Here is a 13,881-nt window from a genome sequence, read left to right as displayed (position 1 = left end):
GGGTAAACGGGACAGAGGCAAGAGCGGGACGAGGGTTGTTGCCTTGAAGCGGGTATGGAACGGGTATGGAAAACATGGTCCCCACCCCGCTACTCTTCCCGTTTAAAATTAATTTCAAATTTAAATTTCTTATCAAACAAAAATAAATGATTTATTATCATTATTAAAGATATAAAAAAATAATAAAGAATAAACAAGACCCTCGCCCCGTCTCGTCCCATTCTGTTTTAACTAGGTATGCACGTTGGATAAGGTAACAAATATATCCAATGGGACCAGGGCGAGAATGATTGACATGTTTCATACTCGTCCCATTGCCATCTTTATCCAAACTTGAGATACTTTGATCTAAGTAGTCTATATAGTTGACCATTATCCCTTAATTATGATAAATGTTTATCTCGTTTGATGGAATTTATTTTGAATCACGACCGTTATATCATATATAACAAATTCTATTGTGATATAATTCTTGAGACTACTTTTTATGTGCTCATAGCTTGGACTAGACTCTATTGACTGTGCATAGCCAACCGACATGAAAAACCCCGATAAGATTCCAATGCTAAAAAATATAGCAGTAACAACTTGCAGTTGATAAGAGTCCGGGCCACAACTTACGAAGTTGCAATATATTCATCATCCATTTCTCCATCAGTCCCCACATGAACATGCATTGTTTCTTTGTACGAAACATGCTTAGCTAAGTTATATCTCAAACAAGTGTCTGTATCCTACCTTGTCATTAAGCTACAACTTTGTTTATGCCCCGGACACCCTTCTCTCAAGATAAATATTTATACTTCACGTGTATTCTAATTGAATCTTAAAATAATTAATCGCCTAATCATTTTTTGGAGTCAATTCTTATAAAATATAATATACATGTAATGATAATCCATATATATATATAATTAATCGCCTAATCATTTTTTGGAGTCAATTCTTATAAAATATAATATACATGTAACGATAATCCATATATATATATATATATATATATATATATTGTTGGAACAAAGGGGTTTGGAGAAGAGACAAAAAAAATAACAAAAATTACAACAGCAAGATGAAAAATTCGAAAATTGTCAAGAACAAATTTAAAGGCTCGAACGTGGAATCGCTGTTCTCAAACGATATTTGCTCCCTCTCGAAATTGTATGAAATGTTTAAGGGTTTTGACAAACGGTTTGTAAGATTATATTAAACATTGTAAAGGATTTAATACTAAAACATAAATGCAATCCTCCAAAACTTTTGATCTTTTGACAATCCTCGATAAAATTTTCACTGGATGCTTTGAAGACTATAATTACTTACCATAGTGCAACACATTGATGAACCTTCTTAATTCTTTAATCTAATAAACTATTGGAAAATTGTAGCTTGGGTGCCCAACCTTTTTAATTATTGAAGACCATACTCCAATTTTCATATTTGCAGCTAAGATTCCAAACCTTTCATATATGTGACGAAATTCGTCCATTTAACTGTCAGTTAATCAAAAGTAAACGGCCTAACTAAATTTTGATAAAATTTTAAAAGGGTAAAATTGTAACTTTATATTATCTCATATAAAATAATTAATATAATTAAATAAAATTAAAAATACTCACCTTCTTGTTCCCCAAACCCAAACCCAAACCCCAAATCTAATTTTGGAAATAGAGATATACATCCATGCTTAGTGCAATCTTAATTTATATTTAGTTTTATATTACATTTTTGTCTATTCACATCCTTTATGGATCTGGTTTTGTCGTATGTAAATATTGAATTAATTTATGTTCAGAGAGAAAATTAGCAAATAAGGAATATTGATTATAACTTCAAACATGAATTGTCCAATGACTAGTTATTGAAAATTAAAATATGTTAATGATGGTGGATTCGAGATCTCAATGATTTGATTAAATTTGAAGAATTTATTGCTTATATCAGTAGAGATAATTAAATATAAATAAAATTAGTCCTATAAAGCACCCCGACCCCTCATAAGGTTCGTGAATTATAATTAATCAACTACAACAACCCGTTTATAGTTTTATTCTCCGTCGGCGGCTAGGATATTTCTATGTTCCTATTGTTTTTTGTTCTTTGAAATACGAGTACATGCCAATACCCATACGCAGTAGAAAAAGTGTAAAATTAGATTGGTAGGGATTAAAATTAGATTTTTATTAGATGTGATTAAAATTTTTGAAATGTGTGATTGAAAAATTATAAAACTCGTGGAATATGTAATTAATATTGATTATTTGACTTTAATTTAAAGTAAAATTAAATTTTAATAAGTCAAAATTAAATTTTAATCCATACCAAATATGCTTTAAGCAAACTATCTCAAGGAAAACACGAAGACTTTCCTATAAATATTGAACATTTCCCGCACTTTTTCTCACAACAAATATTCTTGTAGAAAGTAGAGATATAGAGAGAGAGGGAGAGAGAGATGGAAAATTATTCCAGCCATCTTCTAGCAGCTTTTCTTATTCTACTCACTTTAAGTACCACCATGGACTCCGCTTCCGCTGCCAGACGTGCAGCCGGAGAAACCAACACTGAGTTCATCAGAACATCTTGCAGTGCGACAACTTACCCTAAACTTTGCTATACCTCTCTTTTAACCCACGCCACTGCAGTCCGGCAAGATCCAAAGCTTCTGGCTCACACCGCCCTTTCCGTGACCCTCGACACCGCCCGTTCTACCTCCACCATGATGGGCAAGCTTTCCCACATTCGCGGCATGACGCCGAGGGAGGTTGGCGCCATGCGGGATTGCGTGGAGGAGTTGAGTGACTCAGTGGACCAACTGAGAAGATCCACGACGGAGATGAATGAAATTAAGGGATCAAATTTTGGGATGATTATGGGTGATGTGCAAACCTGGGTTAGCGCCGCCTTGACAGACGAGGACACCTGCATGGAGGGGTTCGCCGGAAAAGTCATGAACGGAAACGTGAAGACAGCCGTAAGGGAACGGGTTGTGAATGTTGCTCATCTCACCAGCAATGCCTTGGCTTTGATCAATAGTTATGCTGCCCTTCATAATTAGCCAAAATTCAGCAAAATCTCAGAGTGTATTATTGCCAGAATTGTGTGAACCAGTAAGCTTTGTGAGAAGGATTAATTAGTGTGCGCTTGCTTGCTTGCTTAAGCTATAGGAAGATAGTGAATTATAAGTTAAGACTGTAATTGTTTTGTTGTATATGTTGTAGTAGCAAAGTAATTTAAGTTTCCTTTTAAGTAATTCAATGGTTTATAATAACGATTACAAATTCGTGATTAACAGTTGTTTTTCCTCTACTTATGGTATGGTATTTCAAGATATGGCACATAAAAATTTCAATTTTGAAAGAGTAGGACACAAAAGTGTGGAAATGTTGTATAAAAAATTAAATTTTGTTTTTGTTTTTGTAAACTCAATATTGATTTTAAATTATATTCAATAATAATTCAAACTTGGATAATATTTTGGAGTATAGAGCTGAAGTTTTGAATTATTTTTAGTTGAAACCTACAACAAAGTTAATTATCAATTGAAGCCCGAGACAAAGTTTACATGAAGTATAATTTTCAATTATACTTTAAATATTATGGTCAAAACCCGTAGAGTCTCTCTGAAGTTTTAAATTTTATTTTTAAAAAATATAACTTTTTTGAGTTTTAGAAGGGTTTTCGAGAAATTTTAAAATTGCTTTCAGAAACATATCCATATTAAAAATGCTATTATTTTGAAGTATTGATCAGCTTATTATTTCATGGTTGATAAGTTATTAGTTTAATTTTTTCCTAAATAGTGATCAAGATGTTGCGAACTTAAAAGGTTGAGGACCTAATGTTATATGTGTGCTTTCGGTCACAATACAATTTAGTTTCTTGTCCAAAATTGTTAGACAATGCAACGTTTATGTAACACCTAGCTACTTTTACACACAAATAAACTAAATTGTATAAACGAAAGGTTTAAAAATCCATTATATGTTGTGTAAAAGTAGCTAGGTGTTACATAAACGTTGCATAGTCTAACAATTTTGGACAAGAAACTAAATTGTATAAACGAAAAGATATAAAAATCCATTATATGTTGTATCCTCACACGGTGTGCTGTCATGTACCAAATATATGGAGAATATATGTAACTTTTAGATTTGAAGGTCTAATTATAAGTAACAAAGTACACCTAGAAAAGTGATGGGAATGATCTCGTAGGTACTTTGATAGTTAAGCTGGTAAGGATTGTAAGAACGAGGGGAAGGCTAATTGCTTCAATTGTATGAGCACAAGTTGATCATTATTTATCTTGAACAGTTGGCAAAAGAGTTATTATGTGAAAAGGATTTTTTTCGTTACTGCAATCGAAAAATGTTGTTAGTACCAATTGCAATCCCAGTTGATAAATTAGACCCCCCCCCAACATGCATGCATTGTACCTCAGTGCAAGAGGCCCAATTGGCTTTATCTAGTTATGCTTGCTTGTCAATCAGTCCCCACGTTCACATGGACTGTTTCATAACACAACTTTTAGCTATGTTCATTCACATGTTTTAATTATATATTCATTTCTATCTAAAATAAGGGTCTACATTCTCCCACTTGTGATTATTGTACAACTATTGAGGGCCCTAACACCATGGTCGATCCATACAATTGGTACAATAAACAAATGGAAAATTGATAAAAAATAATTTAATTTTGTTTTTAAATTATACTCTTTTAACTCAGCAAAAAATTTGTTTCTTATACTAATCGAGTAAATAATTTTCATTTACGATACTCTAATTCAATAAATATAATGAAAAATTTGTTTTTATGCGAAACCTGCTCCTGTGAATAATATTAATTCATAATTATATTTATGACAAATTTTTATTTTTCGATAGGTATATAAAAAATTTATATTTGCCTCTGAGTATTTCCATTGGCCAATTCCCAAGACATCTCTTGTAAATTAAGGATGTGTTTCGGCATAAGTACTGAACTGAGTTACACTTAAATCTTAATTTATTCTTCATGTTTAATACCATTTAATATCTTCCACCGTTTCAAAATAATGTATTTGATCCCGTTTGAAAAAATTATTAAAGCAGTTGCGACCTCAATGGCGGCTAGGATTCTTTTTTGATTTTTCATTTCTTCTATAAAAAAAAATGTCACGTTATTATAGTACCAAAATAATAAAATTTCATATAATCAAACTGTTGTCAAACTTTCACCTTGGATAATTACCTATGAAAAATTTGTTTGCTAATAACTATTTGTCATACCGTCAAAAGATTAGCGATGTGACTTCAACATTTAAAATTTACCCACAAAAATCAAAGCATTAGCAATGGAATTTTTTGATGCCGCATATTCAGCCCACATATTCATACAAATTTAAAGATGAGATACATGTAAATTATTATCGTTGTTATTTTCATTTTGTTAGATAATCTCTCGATATTGGACTCTGTAATTTTAACTTATGTTCCAAATTAGTTACCATTATTTGATGCATGTAGGTGTGCCGAACACAATAATTGAGCATCATCAAGATATTATTGAACATGGCCAAAGAAGAGGAAAAATATATCTCAAAGACCTCCTATAAATATGGTACCTTTCCCTCCTCAATTTCTTCAAAATTAGCTTGAGAAAAGCAAAATTATACAAAGAGATAGAGAGATACATATATATACACAAAAAGAGAGAGATGGAAAGATTTTCTAGCCATATTCTAGCGGCTCTTCTTTTCCTATTCGTTTTCACTACCTCCATGGACTCAGCTTCCGCCGCCAGACCAGCGGCGGGAGGAACCAACACCGAGTTCATAAGAACATCTTGCAGCGCAACAACTTACCCTAGACTTTGCTACACTTCTCTTTCAACCCATGTTGCTGCCATCCGGCAAGACCCTAAGCTTTTGGCTCACACTGCCCTCTCCGTCACCGTCGACACCGCCCTGTCTACTTCCAGCGTGATGGGCAAGCTTTCCCACATTCGCGGCATGACGCGGAGAGAAGTTGGCGCCATGCGGGATTGCGTTGAGCAGTTGAGTGACTCGGTGGACCAACTGAGAAGATCCATTGCGGAGATGAATGAAATTAAGGGATCAAATTTTGGGATGATTATGAGTGATGTACAAACCTGGGTTAGCGCCGCCTTGACGGACGAGGAAACCTGCATGGAGGGGTTCGCCGGAAAAGTCATGAACGGAAACGTGAAGACAGCCGTAAGGGAACGGGTTGTGAATGTTGCCCATCTCACCAGCAATGCCTTGGCTTTGATAAATAGTTATGCTGCCCTCCATAATTAGCCAAAATTCAGCAAAATCTCAGGGTGTATTATTGCCAGAATTGTGTGATACAGTAAGCTTAGAGAGAAGGATTAATTAGTGTGTGTGTGCTTAAGCCATATGAAGATAGTGAATTATAAGTTAGACTGAAATTATTTAGTCGTATATGTTGTAGTACCAAAAGTAATTTATTTAAGTAATTCAATGGTTATAATAACGGTAACAAGTTCAGATTAACAGTTGTTTTCCCTCTACTTATGATTTTGTATTTCAATTTGTTACAATCCAAACCCAAGAGTCTCAAAAGAACACAGAATATCAAAAATGACCATTAACATCAAGATTCGATTATTTTGGACTCTGAATATCATTGTACCCTTCTATACAAAATGAAAACTCCACAAACCTAATCCCAAACAAATTGAACGGACCCAACCCTAACTCTGATTTCAACTTCTAAACCTTTTAATCGAAGAATCACAAAAACTCAACACATAGATTAACACCCCAAAAACCAAAAGTTTAAGGGATTTACAAAGTACACAAAGAAGAAGACTAAAGAAATAAGAAGCGACACGAAGAGACAGAAAGAAAACCCAAAAGCTTCTCAAACAAAATCAGAGGTGAAAAGTCACGTAGGGCAGCCACTCAAGTGACATTTATATTGCCATTTTATCACCATTGGTTTCAGTGAGATGATCTAACGGTCCAAAGCAGTACACATGTCGTCCAAGATTGGGATCGGGTATAGGCCCATTTCATTAAGTACTATCAAGCAATGGATAAGCAAGCCAACAAATGTGCAAAGCCCAATTTCATCATTGCCCAATCGACTTGGGCAAGACTTAATTTGGCATCACAACCCAATAAATCTTCCCCTTGATGCCAATGATCCAAAAAAAATAAAAAAATAAAAAAATAAAAAAAATGAACAATGAACTTCTCAGATCATTTGATATAAATTTCTTCATGATCACTAGCACCAAGTCAATTTTACTTGCAGCATCACAAAGATTACCCAATATCAATTCTAAGCATTTGTAAGCATGATTTAAAAAGGTTGAGAAGAAGTACCTTGGTTCCCATGTCAGCAAATTGAGTTAGGATTTTCTTGAGCAATATAGATTTCTTTTGGATTATTTGTCTAATAAAGTGCATAACATCTATATGCTTAATTCTTTCGTGAAAAATAGGGTTTTTGCATAAATGGATAATACTTTGACTATTATAATAAACCACAACAGGAATAACAATTTCATTTACCTCACTTAACAAACTTCTAAAGCCATAATGGCTTCAGTAGTAGCCACATACTCAACTTCTATGGTAGATAAGGCTACAATGGACTGCAATTGAGATTTCCAACTTCTACATATATTATACAAAGTAAACATATAAGAGGTAGTTGATTTCCTTTTATCCCTATCTCCTGTATAATCAGTATCTATAAATTCCTTCAAAAAGACTTCCTCTTTACTAGGTTTAAAATATAAGCCTAAATTAACAGATCCTTTTAAGTATCTTAATAACCATTTCATAGCATACCAATATACAGGACCAGGTTTAGCCATATATCTACTCGAAGTACTCATAACATGGGCAACATCAAGTCTAGTGCACATCATAATATACATAACAGATCCAACTACATTTACATAATGGACTTTTTGCATGTATTTGATGTTCGACTCATCATGAGGGCATTGATCTTTAGTAAGTTTAAAATGACAAGCGAAAAGTAATGTAACTAACTTGGAATCATGCATAGCAAACTTAGATAACACCTTTTTTACACAGTTAGATTGTGTTAAAACGGGTAACTGTTGGGATCTATTTCTTTAACGTCCATCCCCAAGATTTTTCTAGCGTGCCTAAGTCTTTCATTTGAAATTCAACACTTAGCACTTTTTTAATGTCATTTGTATCACTGATCTTTTGGCCTATTAATAATGTTACGTGTTGTCATACTTGGCCAACCTACGTGGGCCTATGGCCCATTCAATCTGAACCACGTGGCACTCTAGCCGAGGTAGTTTGTATATCCGAGGCCCTTCATGTCGAGGCCCATATGTCGAGGCCTGTGAAGATAGCCGAAGCCCTAAAGCGGAAGTACTACATAAGTGGTAGAAGCCCCGAATCCGAAGCTGAAGCAGAAGCCCCCGAACCATGAAGGAACGTCTTCCATGATCACTTCTCCCAAGAGATCTTTTACGTAAAGATCTTGTTAGAATGATTGATAGAACGTTTTTCATAAGTATACATGTTAAGTCTTGTCATTAGCATGGGGGTTCTGCATAAGCAATAAATGCGCAGCAAGCTAGCAAGTCAAGGATGATGCGGATGTTTGAATTAAAGAGTTGAGGCCACGCGCCACCTTATCTAAGGGCTGCCATTTCACATATAACACTATAAATACTTCCCTTGTATAACATTGAAGAACTAATGGAAGAATCAATACAAGAAATAACACTTTACTCTCTCTTTCATATTATCTTACAACACAATACGAGTTCATACATATTTACATTCACATTCTTAAGCACCGATTAGTAATTATTGTATAATCAGATTACGAACATCCCACTGGATTTCGAACATTCTCATCCCGCGTCGTTGAGCTACTCCCACGTCCCTGATTCTTTCGTTCTAGACCGTCCACGGGTCTTAGCGTGTAGGACCTTCGCTCACGTGTGCGCGGGTGGGTTCGGCATCTATTGGCAACACTTTTTGGGGTCAACAGATTGACATAATCTGTGAAAAATCATACCATAACCACAAACAACCTTGTGGTGAAAGCTTATTGAAGAACACTTGGGCATCCCCCTTGAAAAATGATTTGTTCTTGAAAAAGAACAAGAGGAAGCCCCACAACTTAGCAAAATCTGAAGAGTCGGACGAAAAGAAAATGAGTTCAAACGAAGACACACACCCCAGGAGGGTAAGAGAAAACGCAAATGTACCTCCTCCATACGCTGCCCCAGTAGCTTGGCAAAGACTCTACCACCACCAAAGAAGAGGTGGATTGCGAGCGACGACACTACTATCAAGAGAAATGGCTGCCATGACGGCCAACATGAGAGATATTGCTAGCCAAAACTTGGCTATGAGGGAGCTCATGCCCAAATGCAAGGCCAGTGAAGCTTCCCCATTCCTCCATACGCCCCTCAGGGGCATTACCAGCAAGAAGATGAAATTGAAAGTCATAGAACTGCCTCGCTAGACTATAGCCGAGGTAGAAGCTCGTGGAAGTTGATGCTTCCTCCAACTACGCTTCTGGCCGACCCACCGAGGTCCCATTGAACCATAATAACTTCCCACCTTCATATGAGCAAGAGTCAAGACATAGGAAGGCAGGCAGTGTATTTGACAAAATTAGCCCCACTGAACTAAGGCTTGGGCAACAGCAGACACACCAGCCTTGGACAAGGCCATCGCCTCCACCTCCGATACCCCAGCGACCGGAGGAAAGGCATGAAAATGCCCCCCGTGTTGCTCTACCTAGAAATAGGTGCCAGAGGAGGGAGGAAGAGGCTAGGAACTGCCCCAAAACCTTTCACCAACAACCACGGCAAGAGGCCGAAGAATATGATTCAGATGAACAGCAGAGGTCCTGTGACTTGGACGACGACGATGAGAATTTGCCATTCTCGAGGGAACTAAGGAGTGCCCAGGTTTCAAACAACTATGTAATGCCAAAGATACCAAAGTATGATGGGAGAGGTGACCCAGAGAAGCACCCAAATGCTTATAAAACTCACATGAGCCTAAGGGGCGCCACCCCAACTGTGAAGTGTAGAGCTTTCCATTTGACACTTAGTAGAGCGGCTGAAATTTGGTATAGCAGGTTACCACCTGGGAGCATAAGAAGCTGGCCCAAGTTTAAGACAACATTCTTGAAGAGGTTCGCGGTAAGCAAAGTGGTAAGCTTCCTATCATGCTTCACCGATGAGATGACGCATTGTGCGCAAGTCACCGACCGTGAGGCATTATCCGCATTAAGAGGAGGTTTGAACATGAATACCCTATTCTGGAGGGACGTGCAAAATCAAGATCCCACTACCTATGATGCCCCACTCGAGATGATGAGACGAAAAATCATCAATGAAGAACTGATTGAGCATAGGAACATGGCAAGTAGAGGCCTCCCACCTCCTCAAAGGCAGCGTGCTAAAGGGCTAACCTCCCACTTGATGGACTATCAAATGAACCAGGTTGGAAACGAGAGTTCTGGCCAAGCACTTGCCACCACCACTTTGAACGTGGTTCCTACCTTGGCATATGAGGATATCAACCTAATTACTGACACCCAGCAGACGAAAACCCCACAAGGATCCCGTAGGGAGAGAGGCCGAGGCCGGGGTTTGGGACCTAGAAATAAGTCAAATCAGAACCCACCAGGATACTGTGTACACCACCTGTCCTATGGACACGACATAGTGGATTGTCGAGACTATGCGCACCGCTCCCAGCTGGAACCCCCTAGGGACAGAAATGAACCGCCCCAGGCAAATAGGCCGCCACCCAGGCACGACAATCGACGTGGGCTTGAGGAGCCTGTTCCCCGTCAAAGGGATGTTTTCCCACGATGAAGGGAGCGTGATACGGAGAGACCTAGGGAAGGACGCAGGCACTGAAGAAATCGACAAGCCCAAGATGAGGCCCCTATCCACGAGATAGACACCATATTTGGAGGCCCATATGTCGACGGTGAGACATGAAACGCCAAAAGAAATTACGCCCGGGAAGCTAAACACCCCCTTTGGCAAGCTACATTGTGGACAACAGCTCTCGGAGGAATCAAGTTCCACCCATTGTCTTCACCCAGGAGGACGCTGAAGGAGTTCACTATCCCCACTGCAATGCACTTGTTGTGAGAGTCGTCATAGCCCGAAATGGGCTCAAGCGAATGTTAGTTGATAAAGGTAGCTCTGTCAACATTCTATTCGGATCCGCCTTTGACAAGATGATATTGGATCATCAGTTGACACCCACCACAACTCCTCTGTACGGATTTACCGGAGATATCATCACTCCAAGGGGAAAGATAACACTTGCGGTGGATATGGGAGAGTCTCCCCAAACTACGATGAACTTCATGAAGTTCCTCATTGTCGAAAGTTGATCGACCTACCATGGAGTATTAGGTAGGCCAGCCCTAAAAGAATTGGGAGTAGTTACCTCCATCCATTACCTATGCATGAAATTCCCGACGAAAAATGGGGTGGGAACGGTGAAAGGTAACCAAAGAGGATCGAGAGAGTGTTATCTAAGCTCCATAAAAAAGGTAGAGCCCCGGGACGTCCATGTAGTCATAGCCGATATAGTCATGGCTGACGTCCCAAGTGATGCTCCCACTGAACCAGAAGATATCGATATGATTGATGCACTACCCAATCCGGAGGTCTTGGTCATTGATGAGATCGATCCTCACATAATTGAACACGAACCTCAAGCATCCTCAGTTGAGGAACTTGAGAGCTTCTCGGTAGATCCCCGAGACCCATCCAAGATGTTGAAAGTAGGCAAGGGCTTATCTAACATTCTGAAGGAAAAGATTAAAGATTTCCTAAGAACCTTGATGTCTTCACTTGGAAGTATGAGGACATGGTAGGCATAGACCCCCAAGGTCAGTTGCCACCACCTAAAGGTCGATCCTAAGGTTGCCCCACACAGATAAAAAAGGAGAGCCCTCAATCCTAAAAAGTACGAGGCTCTGAAGGAAGAGGTTCAGAAGCTCATCCAAAATGGATTCATCAGGGAGGTTACCTATTCGAGGTGGGTCTCCAACCCGATATTAGTGAAGAAACACAATGGCAAGTGGAGGGTGTGTATCGATTTCACCAACCTCAACAGAGCTTGCCCGGAAGACAGCTTTCCTCTCCCAATGATTGATCAACTAGTAGACTCCACGTCTGGGCACGAGTTGTTGAGCTTTATGGACGCATACTCCGGCTACAACCAAATACTTATGCACCCGCCCGATGAGGAGCACGCCTCTTTCATTATAGACCGAGGCCTTTATTGTTATAGGATGATGCCCTTCGGGTTTAAAAATGCTGGAGCGACTTACCAAAAGCTTGTCAACAAAATGTTTATGGACCTCATCGGCAAGACAATGGAGGTATACGTGGACGACATGTTGGTGAAAATTTTGGAGGCTGAGGAGCACATAACATACCTCAACAGTACCTTCCAAATCTTGAAAAGATATAGGATGAGGCTCAACCCCCTCAAGTGCGCCTTTGGAGTGGCCTTCGTCAAATTCTTAGGATATATGGTCAATCAACGTAGAATTGAAGCCAACCCTGAGAAGATTGAGGCCCTCCATAAGACGAGGTCCCCTCAAAAGCCAAAGGAGGTGCAAAGTTTGACGGACTAGTGGCCGCACTTAGCCGCTTCGTCTCCAAAGCTACAGATAAATGCCTCCCATTTTTTAAAGCGCTAAAAGTTGGGAAGAAGTTCCAATGGAATGAGAAATGTGAAGAGGCCTTCCAAGGCCTGAAAAGGCACTTGGGGCAGGCCCCCTTCTCTCCAAACCGAAGCCCGGTGAGATCTTACAGTTATATCTGGCCGTCTCCAATGAGGCCATTAGTTCGGTTCTGACTCGAGAAGAGAGGACCACCCAACTTCCAGTTTACTATACAAGTAAAGCACTCCTATCTTCGAAAACCCGTTACCCCGATATGGAGAAGCTCGCTTTGGCCTTAATCACGGCCTCCAGGAAATTGAGACCCTACTTCCAAGCTCACACCATCCACGTGCTGACAAACTTTTCCCTAAGGCAAGTGCTCCAAAAGCCTGATGCCTTGGGAAGATTATTGAAGTGGGCAGTGGAGCTAAGTGAATTTGACCTCGTGTTCAAGGCTAGGACAGCCATCAAGGGTTAGGCCTTGGTTGACTTTGTGGCAAAATTCGCCAACTTACCCGAGGTAGATGAAATCATGGAACTCGTCGAGCCCCCTATGTGGAACTTATTCGTTGATGGGTCGGCTGGGGACGTTGGCTCAGGTGCTGGAGTTGTCCTCATTAGCCATGAAGGTCACAAGCTAAACTCAAAGGTGAGGTTCGAGTTCAAGGCCACCAACAATGTAGCAAAATACGAGGCACTACTTGCAGGCCTCAGGCTGGCCAAGGAAATGCAAGTAAAGAGGCTCCTCATCAGCAGTGATTCTTAGTTGGTTGTTAGCCAAGTAAATGGTAACTTCTTAGCCAAGGACAAAACGATGGCCTTCTACTTGAAAATGGTGATGAACCTCATCCCATCCTTTGAAAAGTTTGAACTAACCTAGAACCCTCGCATGGAAAATTCTCATGCGGATGCACTATCCAAGCTCGCTAGTAGTAAGGATTCAGAACTACTCACAATAGTACCTATAGAGCATCTTCTCCTGCCATCCACCGAGGCCCCTAATGTAATGTGGGTCGTTGGAACTTCTACCTGGATGCAGCCAATCATGAGGCCTACAAGCTAAGGAAGAGGTCAGCCCATTTTCTCTTCGTTGATGATGTTCTTTATAAGAGTAGCTTCTTCTCCCCACTCTTACAATGTGTTGGGAGAGAAGAGGCTACTTATATATTAAGAGAAGTCCATGAGGACGTGTGCG

General features: G+C 39.2%; 2 protein-coding genes across 2 annotated transcripts; both read left to right on the top strand.

Annotated features, from left to right (window-relative positions):
* The first annotated feature begins 2,406 nt into the window (after positions 1-2,406).
* On the top strand, positions 2,407-3,289 carry LOC111379779 (21 kDa protein-like). Its single transcript, XM_023003218.1, has one exon. The coding sequence runs from the start codon at positions 2,453-2,455 to the stop codon at positions 3,053-3,055; it is 603 nt and encodes a 200-aa protein (XP_022858986.1). The 5' UTR covers positions 2,407-2,452; the 3' UTR covers positions 3,056-3,289.
* Positions 3,290-5,613: 2,324 nt separating this feature from the next.
* On the top strand, positions 5,614-6,514 carry LOC111379780 (21 kDa protein-like). The gene has a single exon (XM_023003219.1). It carries the CDS (start codon positions 5,696-5,698, stop codon positions 6,296-6,298), a length of 603 nt encoding a protein of 200 aa, XP_022858987.1. The 5' UTR covers positions 5,614-5,695; the 3' UTR covers positions 6,299-6,514.
* The last annotated feature ends 7,367 nt before the right edge of the window (positions 6,515-13,881 follow it).

This window comes from Olea europaea, unplaced genomic scaffold, assembly GCF_002742605.1.
Source record: "Olea europaea var. sylvestris unplaced genomic scaffold, O_europaea_v1 scaffold2032, whole genome shotgun sequence".
NCBI lineage: Eukaryota > Viridiplantae > Streptophyta > Magnoliopsida > Lamiales > Oleaceae > Olea > Olea europaea.
The sequence above is the reverse complement of the archived record's forward strand: the minus strand, read 5'-3'. Positions and strand labels throughout refer to the sequence as shown.

Excerpts from the sequence above, each read along its gene's own strand:
- LOC111379779 (XM_023003218.1), top strand. The coding sequence starts at position 2,453 with ATGGAAAATTATTCCAGCCATCTTCTAGCAGCTTTTCTTATTCTACTC.
- LOC111379780 (XM_023003219.1), top strand. The coding sequence starts at position 5,696 with ATGGAAAGATTTTCTAGCCATATTCTAGCGGCTCTTCTTTTCCTATTC.